This window comes from Narcine bancroftii, chromosome 4, assembly GCF_036971445.1.
Source record: "Narcine bancroftii isolate sNarBan1 chromosome 4, sNarBan1.hap1, whole genome shotgun sequence".
In the NCBI taxonomy this organism is placed as follows: Eukaryota; Metazoa; Chordata; class Chondrichthyes; order Torpediniformes; family Narcinidae; genus Narcine; species Narcine bancroftii.
This window is the reverse complement of record NC_091472.1, coordinates 190,269,306-190,290,116: the sequence shown is the minus strand read 5'-3', so window position 1 is coordinate 190,290,116 and position 20,811 is coordinate 190,269,306. Positions and strand designations below refer to the sequence as shown.

Below are 20,811 nucleotides of genomic sequence, written 5' to 3'. Positions count from 1 at the left end.
TAATAGAAGGCATTCCATAAGGTGCTGCATAAAAAACTTACATAAGGTAAGGATGCATAGAGTTGCGGGTGATGTATTAGCATGGATAGAGGATTAGTTAACCAATAGAAAGCAGAGAGTTGGGATACAGGGGTGCTTTTTCTGGTTGGCTATCAGTAGTGAGTGGGATTCTGCAGGGGTCAGTGCTGGGCCCTCAATTGTTCACAATATAAATTAATGATCTGGAAGAGGGGACAGAATGAGGTTTGTTGATGACTTTGAATTGAGTGGAAAAGTAAATTGGGAAGAGGATACAGAGAGTCTGTAGAGAGATGTAGATGAGTTAAGTGAGTTGGTGGTAAATGTGAGGTTATTTGGAAGGAAAAATTATTTAAATTGCACGCCATTGCAGCATGCTGCCGTGCATCAGGACTTGGGAGTGCTTGTGCATGAATTGCAAAAGGTTGGTTTGCAGGTGGAGCACGCTATCAAGAAGGAAAATTGAATGTTGGCCATTGCTGGAGGGATTGAATTTAGGAGCAGGGAGGTTATGCTGCAATTGTGTAAGGTACTGGTGAGGCTCCATCATGAACACTGCATTCAGTTCTGGTCTCCTTACTTTTTTTTTAAATTTTTTATTTTTCACACCATAAATCACATTAACCATGATACACACTTTTTCCTTTTCACACATATACAGTGCCATTTTCTCCCCCCCCCCTCCTCCCATCCCACCCTCCCTACCTTCCCCCTTCCGTCCATTTAAGGTATAAAATCTAGGATACATTAAACCAGTCAGACAATGTTGTCATTCAATAAAAATACACCAGAAATTCCACTGAGTCCATTCTTTTCATTTCCTTTTCCTTCCGTTAACTTAGATAGTGATTGTCCCCGGTAGGTTTTTGCTATTATGTTTAATGTAAGGCTCCCATATTTGTTCGAATATTTCAATATTATTTCTTAAACTATATGTTATTTTTTCTAATGGAATACATTTATTCATTTCTATATACCATTGTTGTATTTTCAAATTATCTTCCAATTTCCAGGTTGACATAATACATTTTTTTGCTACGGCTAGAGCTATCTTAACAAATCTTTTTTGTGCATCCTCCAAATCAATTCCAAATTCTTTGTTTTTTATGTTACTTAGGAGGAAGATCTCTGGATTCTTTGGTATATTGTTTTCTGTTATTTTATTTAATATCTGATTTAGATCTTCCCAACATTTTTCTAGTTCTGGTCTCCTTACTTGAAGAAGGATGTACTGGCTTTGGAGATGATGAAGAGGAGATTCACCAGGTTGAATCCAGAGATGAGGAGGTGAGCCTATGAGAAGAGATTGAGGCATCTGGGACTGTACTCGCTGGAATTTGGAAGAATGAGAGAGAATCTTGTAGAAATGTATAAAATAATGAAAAGATAGAAGTTTGTAAGTAGTTTCCATTGATGGGGGAGACTAGATCTTGGGGACATAACCTCAGAATTTGGGGTTGTAGATTTAAGTTGGAGATAAGGAGGAATCGCTTTTCCCAGAGGGTGGGAAATCTATGGAATTTTCTGCCCTTTGAAGCAGTGGAGGCTGCCTCAGTGAACATTTAAGACAAGGTTGGATAGATTTTTACAAAGTAGGGGAATGAAAAGATTTGGGGAAAAGGCAGGTAGGTGAGCCTATCATAAAATCAGCCAGGATCTCATTGAATGGTGGAGCTGGAGCTCCTCTTTCTTTGTGGCCACTGGAGACCATTGATACCTCATGGAACTATATCTTGAGGGAATTTTTTTTTTGAAATCCAGTTTTAACCAAAGGTTTAATTGGCCTGAAATGTTAATTTGGGTTTGTCTCTGAGGCAGCTGAGTCTTTCCAACCTTTTCTAGGCTTTAAACAAAATCATGAGTCCGATACAGAAAATGCAAACTATATTTTCTTATTCAAACTGGATGTTGATTGACAGCATTACTGCTGCCTCCTTTCGAGGTGAGATGCCAGTGCATGTTGCTCTCTCCTGCTTCGTAACGTTGCGAAATGTGCGATTGTGTTGATAGCTTTGCAAAGGGGCTTCCGTACCGTGGGTCTCACTGTGCCATTGAGTGCACCGGCTGCGGGTACCGAAGGGGTGACCCCGTAAAGCGGGTCCGGGATGCCTCGATTCGCCCAGTTGGTGATGGGACCCGCTGGCAGCGGCAAGGTAGTTGCAGTCTCGGGCAGTGCTTTGATGGAGATGGTTAGCGTTGGCCAAGCGACTCACGGATGTTGGGCAATGGAGGAACTGGGCCTGAATTCGCGGTCGACATTTCTCGTGGTTTTGTTCAACTCTCACAACCTCTGCAAAACAAATCTTTATTTTTAGATACTTCTACAGTAGCTTTAATGATGTTTGTAAACTATTTTACAAGATTAAGAATGTGTTTTGACTCTGGCGTTCATGCAGCGTAGAAGATGCAATGATCCTTGACCCAACTCTGCAACAAAACAATTAAGAAGGCATGAAGAAACTTATTTTAATCTTATATTAATGAACCCTTACAATATATCGGGACTCAAAAGAGCAAACTTCCATTCAGATCCTTTAAAATAAATAAAAGACCCACTTTCTTCTCGCAGCAACATTTATGGTTTCCATAGCAGGGTACCTAAAATTGCTCTTTAATTCCACTTTATTGCAGCAAAGCGTTAAATTCCAGCTCATGAACAATGTTTCGCAGCTGTATTTTAAGTAACCTTCATGAAAACAAATATTTATGTGAAAGTTTTACCATAACAATTTCTTTCTGCGGTGTAAAAGGTTATCTGCAACATTTGAAATTATTCTGTGATTTTACTTATAAGGCCGCAGTGAGTTATTTAAAAAATATTCTATGGCAGTAATTACATAATCATGGGGAAGTTATCTTAAAAGTAACTGGAGCTGATTGGTAAACAAAACAAATAATTTTGGACTGTGTCAGAATGTTTATGCATGTTTCTAGAGTAACCTACAACATTGCGCATTTCTATTAAAGCATTATTGGTGAAGAGAAGTAGGGGAATTTGATATTCTTTATTGGTTGTGTGATCAGTAAAAGGTAATTTGTTGCATTTCAGAGCACTTACTGTTCCACTATACAGCAACACTGTGAGGTGTTGAATAGATCTGTGCAAGTGGTGAACCTTGATCCTGCAGCTGAGTACTTTGATTATCCTGTCTTGGCCGGTAAGTTGGTGTGTTTTTTTTTCCCAATAATTAAAATTTTCATTTCAAGACACTTTATGCAAAACTGTATAATCATTGTATAATATTGTGCACAAATCTGCTCACGTCTCAAGTAAACAAATCAATATAAAGCTAAAATCTCAAAAATCTATTCAAAATATGTTATGGGATAGAAAATCTTTGGGAATGTCGTGTTTAAGATAATTAACATTGAATAGGAAATTTATCACATTATCCAGCAAGAAGATTAACATTTTACCATATTTTTTGTTACCTTTCTCTTCTGTGAAACTTAGTAATCACTTTTGTAATTTCTGGTAACTTAGTAGCCAAGTCTAAGACCGCATGAATAACAAAATATGATTTTCTTGAATAGTTTGATTTTGCGATTTGTTTTCAATTTCTTTAATTATTTAAATATTTAATAGCATGTAAAGTCCTTCTGTTTTATCAGTTTCCTTCATAATCTTGAAATGTCTATTTTAAGAGTCTTTAAATTAGAATTTAAATATCATATTCCTTTACGGCTAAAAGGGAAGCTGTTTGGCTGTTTGAATCTGTGCTAACTCTCAGATCAATCTCAGAGAAACTGGCAACACCCAGAGGAAACCCACATAGATATAGGGAGCATGTGAAAACTCCATACAGATAACATTAGAGGCCAAGATTGAATCTGGTCTCTGGAACTGTGAGGCAGGAAGGCTTCCAGCTTTGCCACTGAGACTCTTGTGTTTATGTTAAGTGCTGATAATACCAATATAAAATGTATTGCACATTTGGGAAATTAAGAAAATTGTTGAAGTTGGCTTGTGCCCTTATGATTTTGCAGGTTAACCTTTGCAGGTTAAACTGTAATTGGACTACCTCCTGAATTACTGCATACTTTTTCATATTGTGGCCACAAATGACAAGACACCTTGTACACCATTAGTTATTACTTATCTCATGAAAGGCTTACTGGATAACTACTTGGGAATTGGAACTGAATGAGATGCTCTGAAAAATTGGCAGCTCCTCATGTATTCCTTGATAATGTTTTTACGTAAAATAAAATTAAAATTTAGTTGTCACAAACTCTGTTTTTAATATTCTTACATGGTTTGGTGAATGGTCCTTGTTTAAAAATCATTAATTTAGTGTCATGTCTAGTTTTCAAAGGGAGATTCTTTGGATTTAAAGTCCTGTGGTAAGTTATGCTTTCTGCTATTAATGGATGCAGATATCCGGGAGCTTATTCAAGTGGACGATGTGATGGAAGATGACTCATTGAAGTTTGGCCCAAACGGTGGACTCATTTTCTGCATGGAATACTTTGCCAATAACTTTGATTGGTTGGCAGATTGCCTTGGTCATATGGAGGATGATTATATACTTTTTGATTGTCCAGGTAGGCAGCAGTTTATATTTACTTCTGGGGAAGATCTTTTGCGCAGGCTCTCAGGATTGAGGTTGACTTACTTCCTTCGCAGTTCTGTGGGCTTTAAGGGAATAAATGAGGATCTTTAGATCACTATATATGGAGTTTGATGGTGTGAGTGGGGGGGGGGGTGTATGTGTGTATATATATTCTTCTTTCTTTCTTTGGCTTGGCTTCACGGACGAAGATTTATGGAGGGGGTAAATGTTCACGTCAGCTGCAGGCTCGTTTGTGGCTGACAAGTCTGATGCGGGACAGGCAGACACGGTTGCAGCGGTTGCAGGGGAAAATTGGTTGGTTGGGGTTGGGTGTTGGGTTTTTCCTCCTTTGCCTTTTGTCAGTGAGGTGGGCTCTGCGGTCTTCTTCAAAGGAGGTTGCTGCCCACCAAACTGTGAGGCGCCAAGATGCACGGTTTGAGGCGATATCAGCCCACTGGCGGTGGTCAATGTGGCAGGCACCAAGAGATTTCTTTAGGCAGTCCTTGTACCTTTTCTTTGGTGCACCTCTGTCACGGTGGCCAGTGGAGAGCTCGCCATATAACACGATCTTGGGAAGGCGATGGTCCACCATTCTGGAGACGTGACCCACCCAGCGCAGCTGGATCTTCAGCAGCGTGGACTCGATGCTGTCGACCTCTGCCATCTCGAGTACTTCGACGTTAGGGATGAAAGCGCTCCAATGAATGTTGAGGATGGAGCAGAGACAATGCTGGTGGAAGCGTTCTAGGAGCCGTAGGTGATGCCGGTAGAGGACCCATGATTCGGAGCCGAACAGGAGTGTGGGTATGACAACGGCTCTGTACACGCTTATCTTTGTGAGGTTTTTCAGTTGGTTGTTTTTCCAGACTCTTTTGTGTAGTCTTCCAAAGGCGCTATTTGCCTTGGCGAGTCTGTTGTCTATCTCGTTGTCGATCCTTGCATCTGATGAAATGGTGCAGCCGAGATAGGTAAATTGGTTGACCGTTTTGAGTTTTGTGTGCCCGATGGAGATGTGGGGAGGCTGGTAGTCATGGTGGGGAGCTGGCTGATGGAGGACCTCAGTTTTCTTCAGGCTGACTTCCAGGCCAAACATTTTGGCAGTTTCCGCAAAACAGGACGTCAAGCGCTGAAGAGCTGGCTCTGAATGGGCAACTAAAGCGCTTTAGTGTGTGTATATATATATATATATATATATATACACACACGTGTGTGTGTGTGTGTGTGTGTGTGTGTGTGTGTGTGTGTGTGTGTGTGTGTGTGTACTACTGGCCATAAGCTTGGTCTAGTACATCTTGCAGATGTACTAGAAGTTAATATAGATTTTGAAATTTTTATGACTAAAATGATCAGATACAACAGAACCTGGACTTTGGTCCAACTTTACAAGGCATGATATACTGTCTGGAGCTAATGAGTGAAAAATGTGTGAAATATTGACATACTACATGATTCACGTTATCTATTTAATTAATGAGAGGAGACTTGATAGAGGTCTACAAGATTATGAGAGGCATAGATCTGATGCACAGCCAGGACCTGTTTCCCAGGGCAGGATCAGCAAACACCAGAGAACATATATACAAAGTTAAGGAAGGAAAGTTTAGGGGAGACATCAGTGGTAATTTTTTTTTTACACAGAGAGTTTTGGGTGCGGGGGCATTTAGACATACACATGGATGAAAGAAAATTAGAAGGTTACATGGTTGGGAGGGTTTAGTACCTTTTTTTCTAAGGAAGGAATATATGGGTCAGAACAATACTGAGAGTGGAAGAACTTGTACTGTGCATTATTGTTCTATGTCCTATTATTGTATGAGAAAGTAAATGGAAAATAAAAGGTTTTCAAATTGAGAGAAGGAAAATAAAATCAGACCTCAGAAACTGATTGATCACTTTCAGGGATTCAATTCTAAAATTATACAATGGTACAAAAAGAATCTGGGAACTTTCATTCCTCTACTGAATCTCTGAAAGACTTCTGATTTGTCCTACTTCCCTCTGCCTATTGTAAGGTAAAACATCATGAGATGGGAATGTGTAGGGAGTTACCCTGTACAAGGCTGTAACAAGAAGGGGAGGTGTCCTTGTACTCCTGTTAGGTAAAACATCATGAGATGGGAATGTACGGGGCAGTAACAAGATGTGAATGCATCCTTGTACTTACAAGATAAGAGAGACATTGATGGATTGAGAGGCAGGAAGCTAGCAGGGAAAGGATAGCAACAGTTTTAGTCATTGGACAAGTAATGATATGATGATGTTCTAAGCACATATCCAAGGGTATAAAAAATCACCATTTTGCTGATAACGGCAGAATGCATTCTCCGACTAACTTTGTTAGTCGCAAGTGTTACAATCCGGTAATAAAGAACAAAGAACCCTGATTTCGACTCAGTCTGGTGTTTGTCTCACTCATTCATGAACAAAGCAGACCTAACACTATCCCAATAACATTTCCCATTCAAGTGTTTGTACAATTCCTTTTCAAATAATTTTTCAACCCTCTTACAGGAAAAACATTCCTGATTGTAGTAATTCTGAGTAAAAGAGAAGTACTTTCCTCATTTCAGTCTTGGCTCTTTTGCCAGTTACTGTACATGTGTGCTTTAGTTATAGGTTCATTTTTATTAAATTCTAGTTCTCATTTGCACTATCTTTTGCCTCTTTGCAATTGTCACCCTGATCTGGGATTATATGCACCCTTTTCCAGATTCAACATTTAGCTTCCTATGGTGAGATATATTCATTCATGGAGATATGGGCATCATTGACAAGACATTTATTTCCCATCTGAAATTCTGCTTAAAGTAGTGGCCACCTTTATTTACTCCAGTCTGTGGATAGAGACTTAAACCCAATGATAATATCTTTGGCTTGGCTTCGCGGACGAAGATTTATGGAGGGGGTAAATGTCCACGTCAGCTGCAGGCTCGTTTGTGGCTGACAAGTCCGATGCGGGACAGGCAGACACGGTTGCAGCGGTTCCAGGGGAAAATTGGTTGGTTGGGGTTGGGTGTTGGGTTTTTCCTCCTTTGCCTTTTGTCAGTGAGGTGGGCTCTGCGGTCTTCTTCAAAGGAGGTTGCTGCCCGCCAAACTGTGAGGCGCCAAGATGCACGGTTTGAGGCGTTATCAGCCCACTGGCGGTGGTCAATGTGGCAGGCACCAAGAGATTTCTTTAGGCAGTCCTTGTACCTTTTCTTTGGTGCACCTCTGTCACGGTGGCCAGTGGAGAGCTCGCCATATAACACGATCTTGGGAAAGCGATGGTCCTCCATTCTGGAGACGTGACCCATCCAGCGCAGCTGGATCTTCAGCAGCGTGGACTCGATGCTGTCGACCTCTGCCATCTCGAGTACTTCGATGTTAGGGATGAAAGCGCTCCAATGGATGTTGAGGATGGAGCGGACACAACGCTGGTGGAAGCGTTCTAGGAGCCGTAGGTGATAATATACTATAAACCAAAATGTATAATTTAGCCATATGAACTGATCATTTGTACTGAGTTATAGAATTTCAAACTCCCAATGAATATTTTCTTTTCTCAGTTATTGACCCTTGAAATATGAATGTTTGCTGCCACAAAGCCTTTTTTATTTGAAGAACTTGAACAGTTATCAATAGAATCAATCACTACAACTCTAAATCTAAAAAAAAGTAGGGAAAACACTGTCCTGACTAATCTTTTACTTAGCATCCACATTTGAATTTCCTATCCACGGTTGCAGGCTTGGATAAGATCTATCTGATATGTATGGCCAAGCATCTGTCAGAATCTGTCAAGACCATCAGGTGATTTTTCAACTGGGCTTGGTGTAGAGTTAAACATGAAAGTCTGCAGATGCTGTGATTGTAGTAAAAAGCACACTAAAATGCTGGAGGAACTCAGCCAGTCTCACATACGTCCATGGAGGTAAAGATACATTACAGACATTTTGGGCCTGAGCCCTTCTTCAAGGAATATGTAAAGGACAGGAAGGCATCAGAATAAAGACAAGGCTCCCTGGGGGAGGAGTCAAGGATAGCAAAAGGTGCTAATTAGATGATAAAAGGAGAGCTAAGAATTGGTTTTAGCTCTGTGAAAGGAGACAGGGAGAAAAGGGGGGAGAGAGAGAGAGAGAGAGAGAGAGCTGGGAGAAAGGCGTTGGGGAAGAGTAGAATTGTTTCTAAAAGTGCTTCATTTCCAAATTCATTTTGGAACAAAGCTCTACTTTTCACATTTCACAAAGCTCTGCCTGCTTCATCTACAAATGGATAGTACACTAATGTGCCTTTATTTGTTATTTACAGGACAGATTGAGTTATATACTCACCTACCAATAATGAAACAGCTTGTGGAACAGTTACAGCAGTGGGAGTTTCGTGTTTGTGGGGTATTTCTAGTTGATTCTCAGTTTATGGTGGAGTCGTTTAAGGTAATCGTCACCATGTTATGGAATTCAATATTTCAAGTTGATATTACTAATTATTGTGTAACGTGTTGTTATATCTGCATTTTTTACTACAAGAACATAAGAAATATGAGCAGGAGTCGGCCATCCGGCCCAACGAGCCTGTTCCACCATTCAATGAGATCATGGCTGATCTGATAATAGGCTCATCTCCACCTACCTGTCTTTTTCCCCTATTTTGTAAAAATCTATCCAACCTTGTCTTAAATATATTAGTAGCCTCCTCTCCTTCATTGGGCAATGAATTCCATAGATGCACCACTTTCTAGGAAAAGCGGTTCTTCCTCACCTCCGTCCTAAATCTACTACCCTGGTTATGTTCTGCTGTTGTCATGCAAAGGGATAAAGATCAATCTGGTTTGCCCCAGATTTATTTTTTCTACATTGTTTCATCACATTGTTTTTGATTTAGTGGAAAACAATTCCACAGAATCTTCAGTACTTTGTTAATTTTTCCATGTAGGTTTAGATAATGCATACCACCAGGCTATTTGATACAGGTACCTTTTAATTATTGACCTGAGCTTTTCAATAGATCAGTTAACAGTTTTTTTCCCCCCATTTTTGATTAAGAATAATTTGTTACTTAATTTGTAATTTGTTACCTAATCATTACCAGCTAAGATGAGCAGAATCAATTGTTGAGAAATATAATCTGGGATCTATATTGCATATTTAGCCCACAATTTTTTGATTATTAATCTTAAATTGTGAATTATTTTTATTAATGATATGTACATGGCATAATTCTCTCTTTTGCTGCAAAATTTGCAGAAATGTAATTTCAGAATTTTCTTAGTTTGTGTCAGGGGTTATGGCAGCTCTCAGTGCTATGGTTTCTCTCGAAATTCCACAAGTCAACATCATGACAAAAATGGATTTACTTAATAAGAAAGCAAAAAAAGAAATTGAAAAGTAAGTGAAACCCTTATTTTGAGACCAATGTTTGCACATACAAGTTACATAAAATGGTATACACTTTCAGACAGGAATTTTGTTCACCAGCTTTTACATTTTTTGAATAGGAAATTACAAATGGGAATTAGTTTTAGAATTTTAAGTTGTTGGATTTTATAAAATGATACAAAATCCAGCACTTTTGCACTGAATTATCAGCCTGGAGTATCACACCCCTTAGTCAAAATTCTGATTCCGGATGCTGTCAGTCAGCCAAATCTGAAACATAATTGGAATTGTGCATGTACAGGAGACTTGAAAAAGGACCTGGAAGTAACTATACACGACTCTTTTAGAGTTCATGTATGTTAAGAAGGCAATTAAACAAATGGATAAGTAGTTGGAACAGTAGAATGCATGTTTGAAAAGATGTGATAATGCTTCAGGATGAATTAGTGAAGCCAGAAGATGTTCAATTTGGATTAATAAATTAAAATAAATGTACACTTTGAAGATAATGCAGTGAAGAGTGAGAAACGAGATTGTAATTAGCTAAACATGAAACAGTCTGTTTTATTCTATTTTTGCATAAATTAATCAATTCATCATTTATGAAAGTTTATTAGGTAAGAACTTCGTTATTCAGAGAAAATAGAGGTTGTTTGATATTCAAATAGTGGGAACTTGACAGAGTAAATGAGGAAAAAATGCTTTTATTGGCAAAAAGATTGATAACCAGAGGATGCAAATTGTTGGCTGAAGAAGGTTTAACTACAGTAAAATACCCATTATCCAAGTTCAATCAACCAGAAACTCAACAACCAGCCAAAAAAAAACCCAGAGAAAATAAATAAATTTCAAGTAAACTAAACTGGGCAGGTGGACCCCGTGGGGGAGTGCTGAGAATTCAATGGACACGCACAAGTTTTCCCTGCTGAATGAGCAATGTCCCTCAATGGGCACACATCCTTTCCGCTGTTGCCACTTGTGTGGGGGTGAATTGGATTGTCATCGCAAGCAAGGTGTGCACTTGCGTGGAGGTGAATCAGGTTGTCAGTGAGAAGTCGGCTTAGCTGGTACACTTGTGTGGAGTTGAGTCGGATTGACAGAGGGCCTGACCTGAACACTAGAGATGATTCGGGCTGTCAGCATGGGGAAGGTGTGCTGAGGGTCTGACTGGGAGACTTGCGTGGAGGTGAGCCAAGTTGTCAGTGCGAGGAAGGTGCGCCGATGGCGGCACGGTTAGCGTTAAGTGCTAGCGCAACACTGTTATAATGCTGGGTTTGAATTTAAATTTTGTAAGTTGTGGGAATTGCTTAATTAAAGGGAACTTTACATAATTAAAGACTACAATACTGATTTTTTTTCAAATTACATTTGGACTGTCTTTTGTCTTTTAAACAGTGTATTTTTAAGGCAGATGTTGTTAGGCACTTGAAGGGTGAGTTTCAGTCAACCGGAAAATTTGCTTTCTGCATCCACAGTTTCTGTAGGTGCCGGATATTGAGGATTTTACTGTACTTGTTATTTTGCTACCTTAAGGTCAATCAACACCTCCTCTGACAGCTAAATGCTGCACAGGCATGTTCTCCCTCCATTGTGATGGAATGTTGCCCTTCGTCTTACCACGCAGTTTTGTTTTGGATAATGTAACGTAACATAAGGATTTTGGAAATTAGATTCCAAAAGATCTGATGCAAGTTTTTTTTCATATTTTCTGTTGAATTTTGTTCCTGCCATCATACTGAGTTCAAAAGGTTTATTGTCATGTAATAGATCATTAAAAATGTAATATGTACATGATACACTTTAATATTTGTTTGCTGTAAGACAAAAAAAAAGAGTTGCCCATGAGCATTGCCCAGCACCCCTAACAATAGGAGAAAGAGAAGAAGCAAAAGAGAGTCCCTTAGAGACATTCAGCCATTTTACACAGAAAACCCACTTAATTGTTGTGTGAACGACCCGTCTTTAAAGGCAATTTGGGTTGTTCATATTGAATTAAGAAAAGCAGGCCGGCATCCTGGAGCAAAAGGAGGCGTGTCAGCGTCCTGTGTGATGTAGCATTACAGCACCGGCTTCCTATGTGAACCCTTTTAGACAAAAGCCATTGGGAAATGCATCGGCTCTTATACTACCTACCTTGGTAGTATCAGACATGGGCTGAAACTGACCTGCCATCCTACTTTCATTTGGGTTTATACAGGTAGATGAAGCAGTTAAAAGCAGTTAATTCCTGTCTTAACAGCTGTGTAAAAAGGGCTACTGGATTCACCTCCAGTACTCCCGCAGCCATACAGACTCCACTTCCAACCACTAGCAACTCAAGATCCAGAACCAAACCTGCAATATGATAAGGAGACTTTCTTGCCCTCAACACCCACTTGAATCCCAGTTCTAATAAATGGATCTCATGAGCCAGTTTGCAGCAAACCGCAACCTATGTGGGTCCTTCAGCAGCTGGGCCCCTCACTGGTCTGCTGCCGTAGTCAGCATCTTGTGGAGTTGTGTCCTGTGCTTCTCTTTCTTGTTTTTTTTAAATTTTTTTATTTTTCACACCATAAATCACATTAGCCATGATATACACTATTTCTTTTTCACACATATACAGTGACTTTTTCTCCCCCCCCCCTCTCCCTCCTCCCAAGCCACCCCCCCACCCCCACCCTCTCATCCATTTTAGGTATACAATCTAGGTTGCATTAAGCCAGTCAGACAATGTTGTCATTCAACAAAAATACACCCGAAATTCTACTGAGTCCATTCTTTTCTTTCCTTCTCCTTCCATCAACTTAGGTAATGTTTGTCCCCGGTAGGTTTTCGCTATTGTATTTAATGTAAGGCTCCTATACTTGTTCGAATATTTCAATATTATTTCTTAACCTATATGTTATTTTTTCTAATGGAATACATTTATTCATTTAAATTTAGTAGTTTCTTCCTTTTAATTTGGTTATGTATTCCATTAATATTTAAAGTCATATAGTTCAGCGTAGCCCTTTTATATTTTGTTTATCTTCTCTTTCCGTTTTTCCATCATTACCTTTCCTCCTTTTCCATTTCTGTTTTCTTATTTTCAACTCTTTATAAGACAACATTCCTACAACATCCAACATTTTCCTTATTCTCCTATTTCTATCTTATTTATCCCCAATCTCCCCTTCCCCTCCTGAGTTGTCCTTTATCCCTTGTCGGACAACCACATCTCCCCTCTCCATTTGGATTTGCGAATCCACTCGCAAGCGTCAACTGATTTTGCAGTGACTGCTATTTCCCCCCACCCCGCCCCCCCCAGAAAAGATTTCACTTTTCATATGTCACAAAGGTCACTCTTTTAATTCCCTCCTTATTCTCTCTATTCCATTACCTTCCCTTATTAATTCTTGTCTATACTATCTATATTTTCCTCTAAGTACAGATACATTCACGTATGCACATTGTCTCTATTCACTCTTATACCTCTTTACCCGCATATATATCAATCGTGATCATTTTTACTCTCATTACCCGCCTTCATCCCTCAGTCTATTTTTGTCTTTACCCACATACATATCAATCGTGATCATTTTTACTCTCATTACCCGTCTTCCTCCCTCAGTCTATTTTTGTAATTGTTCTGCAAATTTTTGTGCTTCTTCTGGATCCGAGAATAGTCTGTTTTGTTGTCCTGGAATAAATATTTTCAATACCGCAGGATGCTTTAGTATAAATTTATACCCTTTCTTCCATAAAATCGCCTTTGCTGTATTGAACTCTTTTCTCTTCTTTAGGAGTTCAAAACTTATATCTGGATAAATGAAGATTTTTTGCCCTTTATACTCCAGTGGTTTGTTGCCCTCTCTTACTTTTTCCATTGTCTTCTCCAGTACCTTTTCTCTTGTAGTATATCTTAGGAATTTTACTACAATAGATCTTGGTTTTTGTTGTGGTTGTGGTTTAGAGGCCAATACTCTATGTGCCCTTTCTATTTCCATTTCTTGCTGTAGTTCTGGACATCCTAGGGTCTTAGGGATCCACTCTTTTATAAACTCCCTCATATTCTTGCCTTCTTCATCTTCCTTAAGGCCCACTATCTTTATGTTATTTCTTCTGTTATAATTTTCCATTGTATCTATTTTTTGAGCTAGTAGTTCTTGTGTCTCTTTAGTTTTTTTATTAGATTCCTCCAATTTCTTTTTTAAGTCTTCTACCTCCATTTCTGCTGCTACTGCCCGCTCTTCCATCTTGTCCATTTTCTTTCCCATTTCTGTTAAGGTCATCTCTATTTTATTCATTTTCTCTTCTGTGTTGTTTATTCTTTTTCTTAAATCCTTAAATTCCTGTGTTTGCCATTCTTTAAATGACTCCATGTATCCTTTAATAAGAGCAAGTATATCCTTTACCTTGCCTTTCTTTTCTTCTTCTATTTCCCTGTACTCTTCCTCTTCCTCTTCTTCTTCCTCTGGGTTGGCCATCTGTTGTTTCTTTGGTGCCCTTTCCTCCTCTTCTTTCTTGTTTCTATTGTCTTCTTTGGTCTCTTCTTGCTGCAGGTGTTCTGCAGCTGTCGTTGCCGGCTGTGGAGATCGACTCCCCAGCTGGTCCCCCCTCCCATCGGTGTGTTTTTTTTCATTCGCATCGCGCATGCGCGATTCCTTGCGCATGCGCGGTTGCGCACTTTTACTCGGCTCAGCGAGCCATTTTTGTAGTCCATTATTTACCGACCTGAGGGAGCGGGTTTCTCTCTCCGCAGCGGGCCTCTTCGGACGTAAGGCCTTCACCTTTTTCCTCCTTTGTCTTCTCTTCCTCTCTTCTTACCGTTGCTTTCGATTTTTCTTTTTTTGTCGCCATCTTCTTTCCACCTTTATACTCACTTTTCTGTAACTTTTATTTCTGTGCCTTTGTGTTTTCCTTTGTTTTTCCCGACTTTTCTGGAGAGGGCTGGAGTTCACCGTCCGGCCACTACTCCATCACGTGACTCCTCGCTTCTCTTTCTTGTTGAGGTGTATTATCCCTGAGTCTGGTGCCCTGCGTCCATCCGTGGTTCCCCTGGAGTATGAAACCCTTTGTGTATGCTTCCCAGCACAAGCATCACCATCTTGGGCACAAACCTCTGAGGTTGCAGGATTTAAAAAAAAAAAAGCACCAATGGCCATTTAAAGCCTATAGGGATTAGGACCAGGTGGCAGAACCCTGCAGAGAGTGCTGTGTCTCCACTCCCGCTCTCCCAGGTCCATGGCAGTGCTGTCATTTTTTTGTTATCAGTATAACAGGAATATTATTTGATGATCCATTTTGCAAACAGTTGTATATCAAAACATTTATATTCTTTATAGTAATTGTTCTATGGCAGTATAAATAATATTTCCATCAAATTCCTTTCATTAAGATATTTAGATCCTGATATGTATTCACTGATGCAGGACTCCTCTGATATTTGGAAAAGCAAGAAATTTAAGAAACTAACCAAAGCAATTTGTGGATTGGTAAGTAACTTTTCTGAAATCTGTCGGACTCTGGCTTTACCTTACTCTTAATTTAGTCTATGTGTGGTCTGAGTCCAGCGTGTTCTTTGAATGAAGTGATAGGAGAAGGTATTCGGTTCAACAGTCAATTTATTACACAGCACAAGATTAAAACTTAACAGAGCTCTGGGTCAGTCATTAGTTCATAGGTCACCTGCACAGTGAGCTATTCCCCAAGACTGACCCCTATTGTCCAGTTGGCTCAGTTTATATAGATCAACCTTATCATACAGAACAAAAGTTGGCTTCCTTTGCTAGATTTCATTATCATACAGAACAAAAGTTGTCTTCCTTTGCTAGATCTTTTTGCATAAGGGTTATCACAAGTCATCTCCTGTTTTGCAGATATCTGGGGTGTAGTGCTCCCATCTTAATCCTCCAGGCCAGACTATCCTGTTGATTGGATCAGAAATTAATTCATCCCCAGATATTTCTAATTACCATTTTGTCCCTGTCTGGCCAATTTCTGCTGTTCTCTTTAACACCTCCTCCTGCCTTAATCTTCCTCCTAGACTGGTTTTCCATTCCCTTTCTTTCTTGCAGGCCATTCTTTGTTCTGGTCTGGCCTGTGTCTCCTGTGCTACTCACCACCTCCTTCAGTTTGAGCATTCCTCCTAAATCGTTTTATGCATTTCCTCTCCCTGTATTTGGGAGCAGACCATTTTGCTCAGCCAACTTTGCTCCATGCTGTGATTGCCACTTAATCACATTCCTCTTTTTCCCTGACCCATGCAGTAAATATAAAATTATTAATTAATCATTTCTTTCATAATGTTTTAACCCCTAGATTCCAACAAATCAAAGAAACTAAATTGTAATTATTAGATCACGCTATACAAACTGCTCTGTTTCAAGCAGTCTGAAACAAATCCGGTATTCAGTCATTCATAAACATCATTCTATATTTGCACAAATTAATTCCTCTATTCATCATTTCTGAAAGATCATTAGATGTTAAGTTTATTATTCACAGGAAAGATAAACAATTTTTAAAATATTCAAAATGGGGAGAGCTTGATTGAGTTAATGAACATAAATTGTTTCCGCTGGCAGAAGGGTTGGTAACCAGAGGATAAAAATTTAAGATCATTGGTATCAGTCAGAGGACTGATTTTTAAGGGACAAAAACCACCAAAATTCTCTCAGAATCACTGAAAATTGACACTAACAGGAAAGTTTACGATCAAGGGAGGTTTGAGCCACTACAATATTATTTCTCTAAGAATTTTAACCTAATTAATGACATGTGCTTTCGGTATGTGATTCATATTTAGGGAATTACAGGTCATTGTTACTGATTCAAAACCGTCAGCATCCAGGTCTATTTTATTCCTCAAAAATATTAATGAATCTCAAATCATTTATAAAGCATGGAAAGGTTATAATTTTTTTCTAATGACAATTTGTTGTATTTTTAGATTATAAATCTTGACTAAAATGCTGAGATCTGCAGTAAAATTTTATAAGCTTTGGATATTTTGCTGTTTGGATCATTTTAATGAAGTTTATTGAATGTCACCTTAGGTTGATGATTACAGTATGGTTCGGTTTTTGCCATTTGATCGTTCAGATGAAGAATGCATTACCATCGTTTTGCAGCACATCGACTTTTCTATTCAGTATGGAGAAGACTTTGAAGTCAAAGAACCAAAGGTGAGTATGCAGAGATTTTCTATATGGGATTTCTCTAGTGATCACATCACCCAAGCTTCTTCACCTTAATGAACAGGAGAGTCCTTGAACCTAAGACATTCCATAATGAGTTAGTATGTCACATCATTGATGTGATTAAAGTGTAACTTTATCTTAATAAAGATATCTACCTTTCCAAGCTCAAGATATTAAAACCGCATCAATGGGTGGATACCAATGGTAGAATTATGCTGCGATTTTCTCATTTGATTTATTTTACAATTGAATGGAATTCGTCTAGGAAAAATGAGTGTTTGGATCAGTTGAGGTTTCTGATGCCTGTTAAGTTCCAAAATGATCCACTTTCTTTGGAGAGAAGGGGAAGTAAAGAAACAATTTTTAAATGCTGATTCTATGTAAGTGTGATGTGGAGACCAGTAAATTAATACTTTTATTTAAAGTGTTCCAGCTGTGACCTTTCTTTGTTTCCCTTAGATTGTCTTCATAACTAATAAGGAGCATAAAATTTGTGATGATGTGACAAATAATAAAACAGCCTGTCATTAAGTTGCAAAACAATGCTTTGAAAGACTTGAAGCTTTTTAGAGTTAACTTGCAGGATTAAATTTATGACTAAATCCTTTGTTACAGGAGCAAGAAGAAGAGATTGAAGCCCCTAGCATGAGTGATCAATTTTTCCAAGGTGCTGCTGCCGACTGAATTCTTGGATGCAGCCTAGTCCCTAACTTGGTCCCAGTTAAACATTAGGTGGATTCTATTAAAAAACCATTACTCTGTGCCTTCCCAAAGATGCCTAATACAAGGTTATTTAAAACCTTGTTTGAGAACTCATCTTATTTGCACTATTATATTGTAGAAAGATGAATTCAAAGCACTCAGTTGGTGTTTTAACTTTGGATATTTATGTGTTGGTAAGTTACTGACTACTGAGAGCTCTTCCATTTGTGATACCAATAACATTTAACTGATCTGTGGATTGTCCCTCAGCAAACCAATTTTATTTAAACAATCAGGATCTTAAAAAACTAGTTTGGATGAAATTGTTGTTGAGGTTTTTTTATTTTTTTTCTCACTGATATACAATAAAACCCCTGTTATCCGGAATTCAAGCAACCAACAGCCTCAAGTTTGCCAATCATGCAACATGCAATCTCAAACAACCAGAGAATTCCCTTATCCGGTATCTACCAATCCCCATAGTGCCCACTACCAGGGTTTTACTGTATTATGTATTTCTGCAAGCATTTTATGAATGTTGGAATGTTTCTAAGAGTTTGCAAAATGAGACGTCAGGAGTTGTACCAGTTTTCAGGAATGGCTTTTATCCAGAGCCACATTTTTTCTTCAAAATTATTTCAACTTGACCAATGTGGTTTAGTCATGTAGTTAGCAGAGGACAATATGATGTGTTCGACATTGCACTCAGCACCCACTGTGCTTTCACGTCAAAAACAAAAATCTAATCACATAAAGATTCTAATTACACGTGTATGATGTTGAAGTAGCAACAAATGTTTCTTCTAGTTTTAACTTAAAAAATATAAAAATGTAAGCCCTAATTTTAAACAGATTACTTAGGAATGTGGATTAAAGATGCAGTTAAGTTGGGGATCATCCCTAACCTAAATGAAAAGGCTGCAGAAGATGATTTCCTTCCCTTGTTACTGTATTAATAGCTACATTCACATTTAGGATGGAAATCAATTCTTTTCATTTGTATTGTATGGAAATAAAATCTAAATTCACTGTTTTCTTTTCATGCACCAGATTACAAATACAGTAAGCAGCCCCTGAAATCTAAAGTGAGAGAAATTATTACATTTTAGCTATAAAATAGATATTAATATTCATACTTCTGTATTTTGGTAATAGCTGAAGCATTTACCAAGCATTTACGTTCAATTTCACAGTGTTTTATATATAGCTGGTAATTTATTGGTAACTACTCCAAGCAATCTGGCTTGAACAAAATATCTTGTTTGAAGTAAGTACCTCGAAGCACCTTATCTGTGAGATGTAGATTTTGATGTTGGCAAAATATAATTTATAACGGAGCATAAATCTTCTGAATTCAAGACTTCAAAGGATAGAACTGAAAAGCACTCTGTGTCTGTTTCATTCATTCAATCATCCATTTTCTAGTGATAAAGTTTCTTCTCTATGGTGAACGATGAAGATTTTGTGCTTATCCAAAATAAACAAATGTTAAGCAGAGAAGATTCTACTTCTCATCTACAAACTGGGTAAGTTAGAGTAGTCAATTTGCCTACTGTACATTTATGGGATACAAGAGAAAACTGGAGGGATCCAGAGAACACTTGTGCAGTCAAAAGATACAAATAGTATCAGAGAAAAGGATTGAATCCTTGTTGTTGGAACCACAAGCATGATTGGACCAATGTGGAATTAAATTTGATTATCAACCAATAAACAGTTTTAAGACTGAACAGCCTCAGCGATTTACTGGCAGTGGAGGGCATTTTTTAAAAAATGTGTTTTTTGAGCAAGACCTAGGGCAAAGTTATCCTGGATCTGATTAGATAAAGGGAACAAAGCCTGAGAGATAGGAAAATAAAACCAAGAAATATAAAATTGATAGTACAGTATGTTTCCCCATACCTAAATAGCTTGGAACTGGATGTTTTTCAGTTACTGGGTTTTTTGGGTTAACGGAACAAAACCGAACAAAAACAGCACAGTAGGCACGCAGTTTGTAAAACAAGTATAGTGGAGGGTAAAGAAGAAATGGAAAGAGTGAGGGGAGGGAGTTATCTAAAACGAGGAAAATTGGCATTTTAATTTCTCCCCATGCACTGCCTGACCTGCCAACTGCTTGAGATTCCAGCCTGCTTCTCTGAGCCCACATCCAGCCATTCAGCTTCTATCTTCCCGGCTGGTTCTGAGCTCTGTTGTTACCAAACTGGCGTCAACAGAGTGTCAGAGCCCCATATGGGGAAGTTGGATGATCATTTTTTTTCCAACTTATGACATCATATTGCTGCCGCAAAAAAGTTTGGTTAATGGAATTTCGAATAAGGGGAAACATACTGGGTATTTACAAATCAATATGGATATAAATCAATACAAGAATTTTGGATATGAAAATACCAGAGCTTCAGATAACTTGCAATTGTGAAATAGCGAATTTGCAAACTATTAAGAATAATTTATTTCATTAATTGAGGTCAGACTCGAGAATGCAAGCGGTCCAATCTGGAGCAAAATAAATTGGAGGAATTCAGTGGGATAGCATCTGGATGAAGAGGAATGCTCAACACTTTTTTACATATTTGTACTATATTTTAAACCAGTACACCAGGGCAATTGTGTCTATACACTTGTGTATATTTTATCCCTTGCGGCACAGTTAGCACAGTACTTGGGTTCAAATCCAGCACTGTCTAAAGAGTTTGTATGTTTTTCCCGTGTCTGCGTGGGTTCTCCTCCCCCCCCCCTCCCCCCCCGGCTAGGGGCTCCGGTTTCATGTGAGGTAGGAGTAGTAATTCCGGAACAAGCGAAGGCATCACCCCAAGAAATGATGGTATGGAAAGAAAGGTGAAACCCCGATATCTCCTTACCCTCTCAATCATGTCCGTGTAATCAATGGACGGTAGGCCAGTATTGCCATCTGGATTCATGAAACCCCTCCTGGAGGAGTCGCATCGGTTAACCCACTGAGGGAAGAAACAGATGATAAGGTATTTGATTGGTGGCACCCCTTCCTGCTGGCGATGGTGGAGA

General features: G+C 38.8%; 1 protein-coding gene across 2 annotated transcripts; it reads left to right on the top strand.

Moving 5' to 3' along the window:
- The first annotated feature begins 2,018 nt into the window (after positions 1 to 2,018).
- Positions 2,019 to 19,517, top strand: gpn3 (GPN-loop GTPase 3). 2 transcript variants are annotated; one of them, XM_069933327.1, is made up of 8 exons: positions 2,021 to 2,171; positions 3,068 to 3,176; positions 4,396 to 4,563; positions 8,859 to 8,983; positions 9,819 to 9,934; positions 15,282 to 15,378; positions 16,942 to 17,070; positions 17,701 to 19,517. In XM_069933327.1, the coding sequence occupies exons 1-8, from the start codon at positions 2,124 to 2,126 to the stop codon at positions 17,767 to 17,769; spliced, it is 861 nt and encodes a 286-aa protein (XP_069789428.1). In that variant the 5' UTR covers positions 2,021 to 2,123; the 3' UTR covers positions 17,770 to 19,517. The 2 variants fall into 2 exon arrangements, with proteins under 2 accessions (XP_069789429.1, XP_069789428.1); XM_069933328.1 differs by lacking the exon at positions 4,396 to 4,563 and having other exon boundaries at positions 2,019 to 2,171.
- Positions 19,518 to 20,811: the final 1,294 nt, after the last annotated feature.

Bases quoted from the DNA above. Each gene is read 5' to 3' on its own strand.
- gpn3 (XM_069933327.1), top strand. From the start codon at position 2,124: ATGCCTCGATTCGCCCAGTTGGTGATGGGACCCGCTGGCAGCGGCAAG. The intron at 2,172-3,067 runs GTAGTTGCAGTC...GTTGCATTTCAG, and splicing joins GACCCGCTGGCAGCGGCAAG to AGCACTTACTGTTCCACTAT. The intron at 15,379-16,941 runs GTAAGTAACTTT...ATGTCACCTTAG, and splicing joins CCAAAGCAATTTGTGGATTG to GTTGATGATTACAGTATGGT.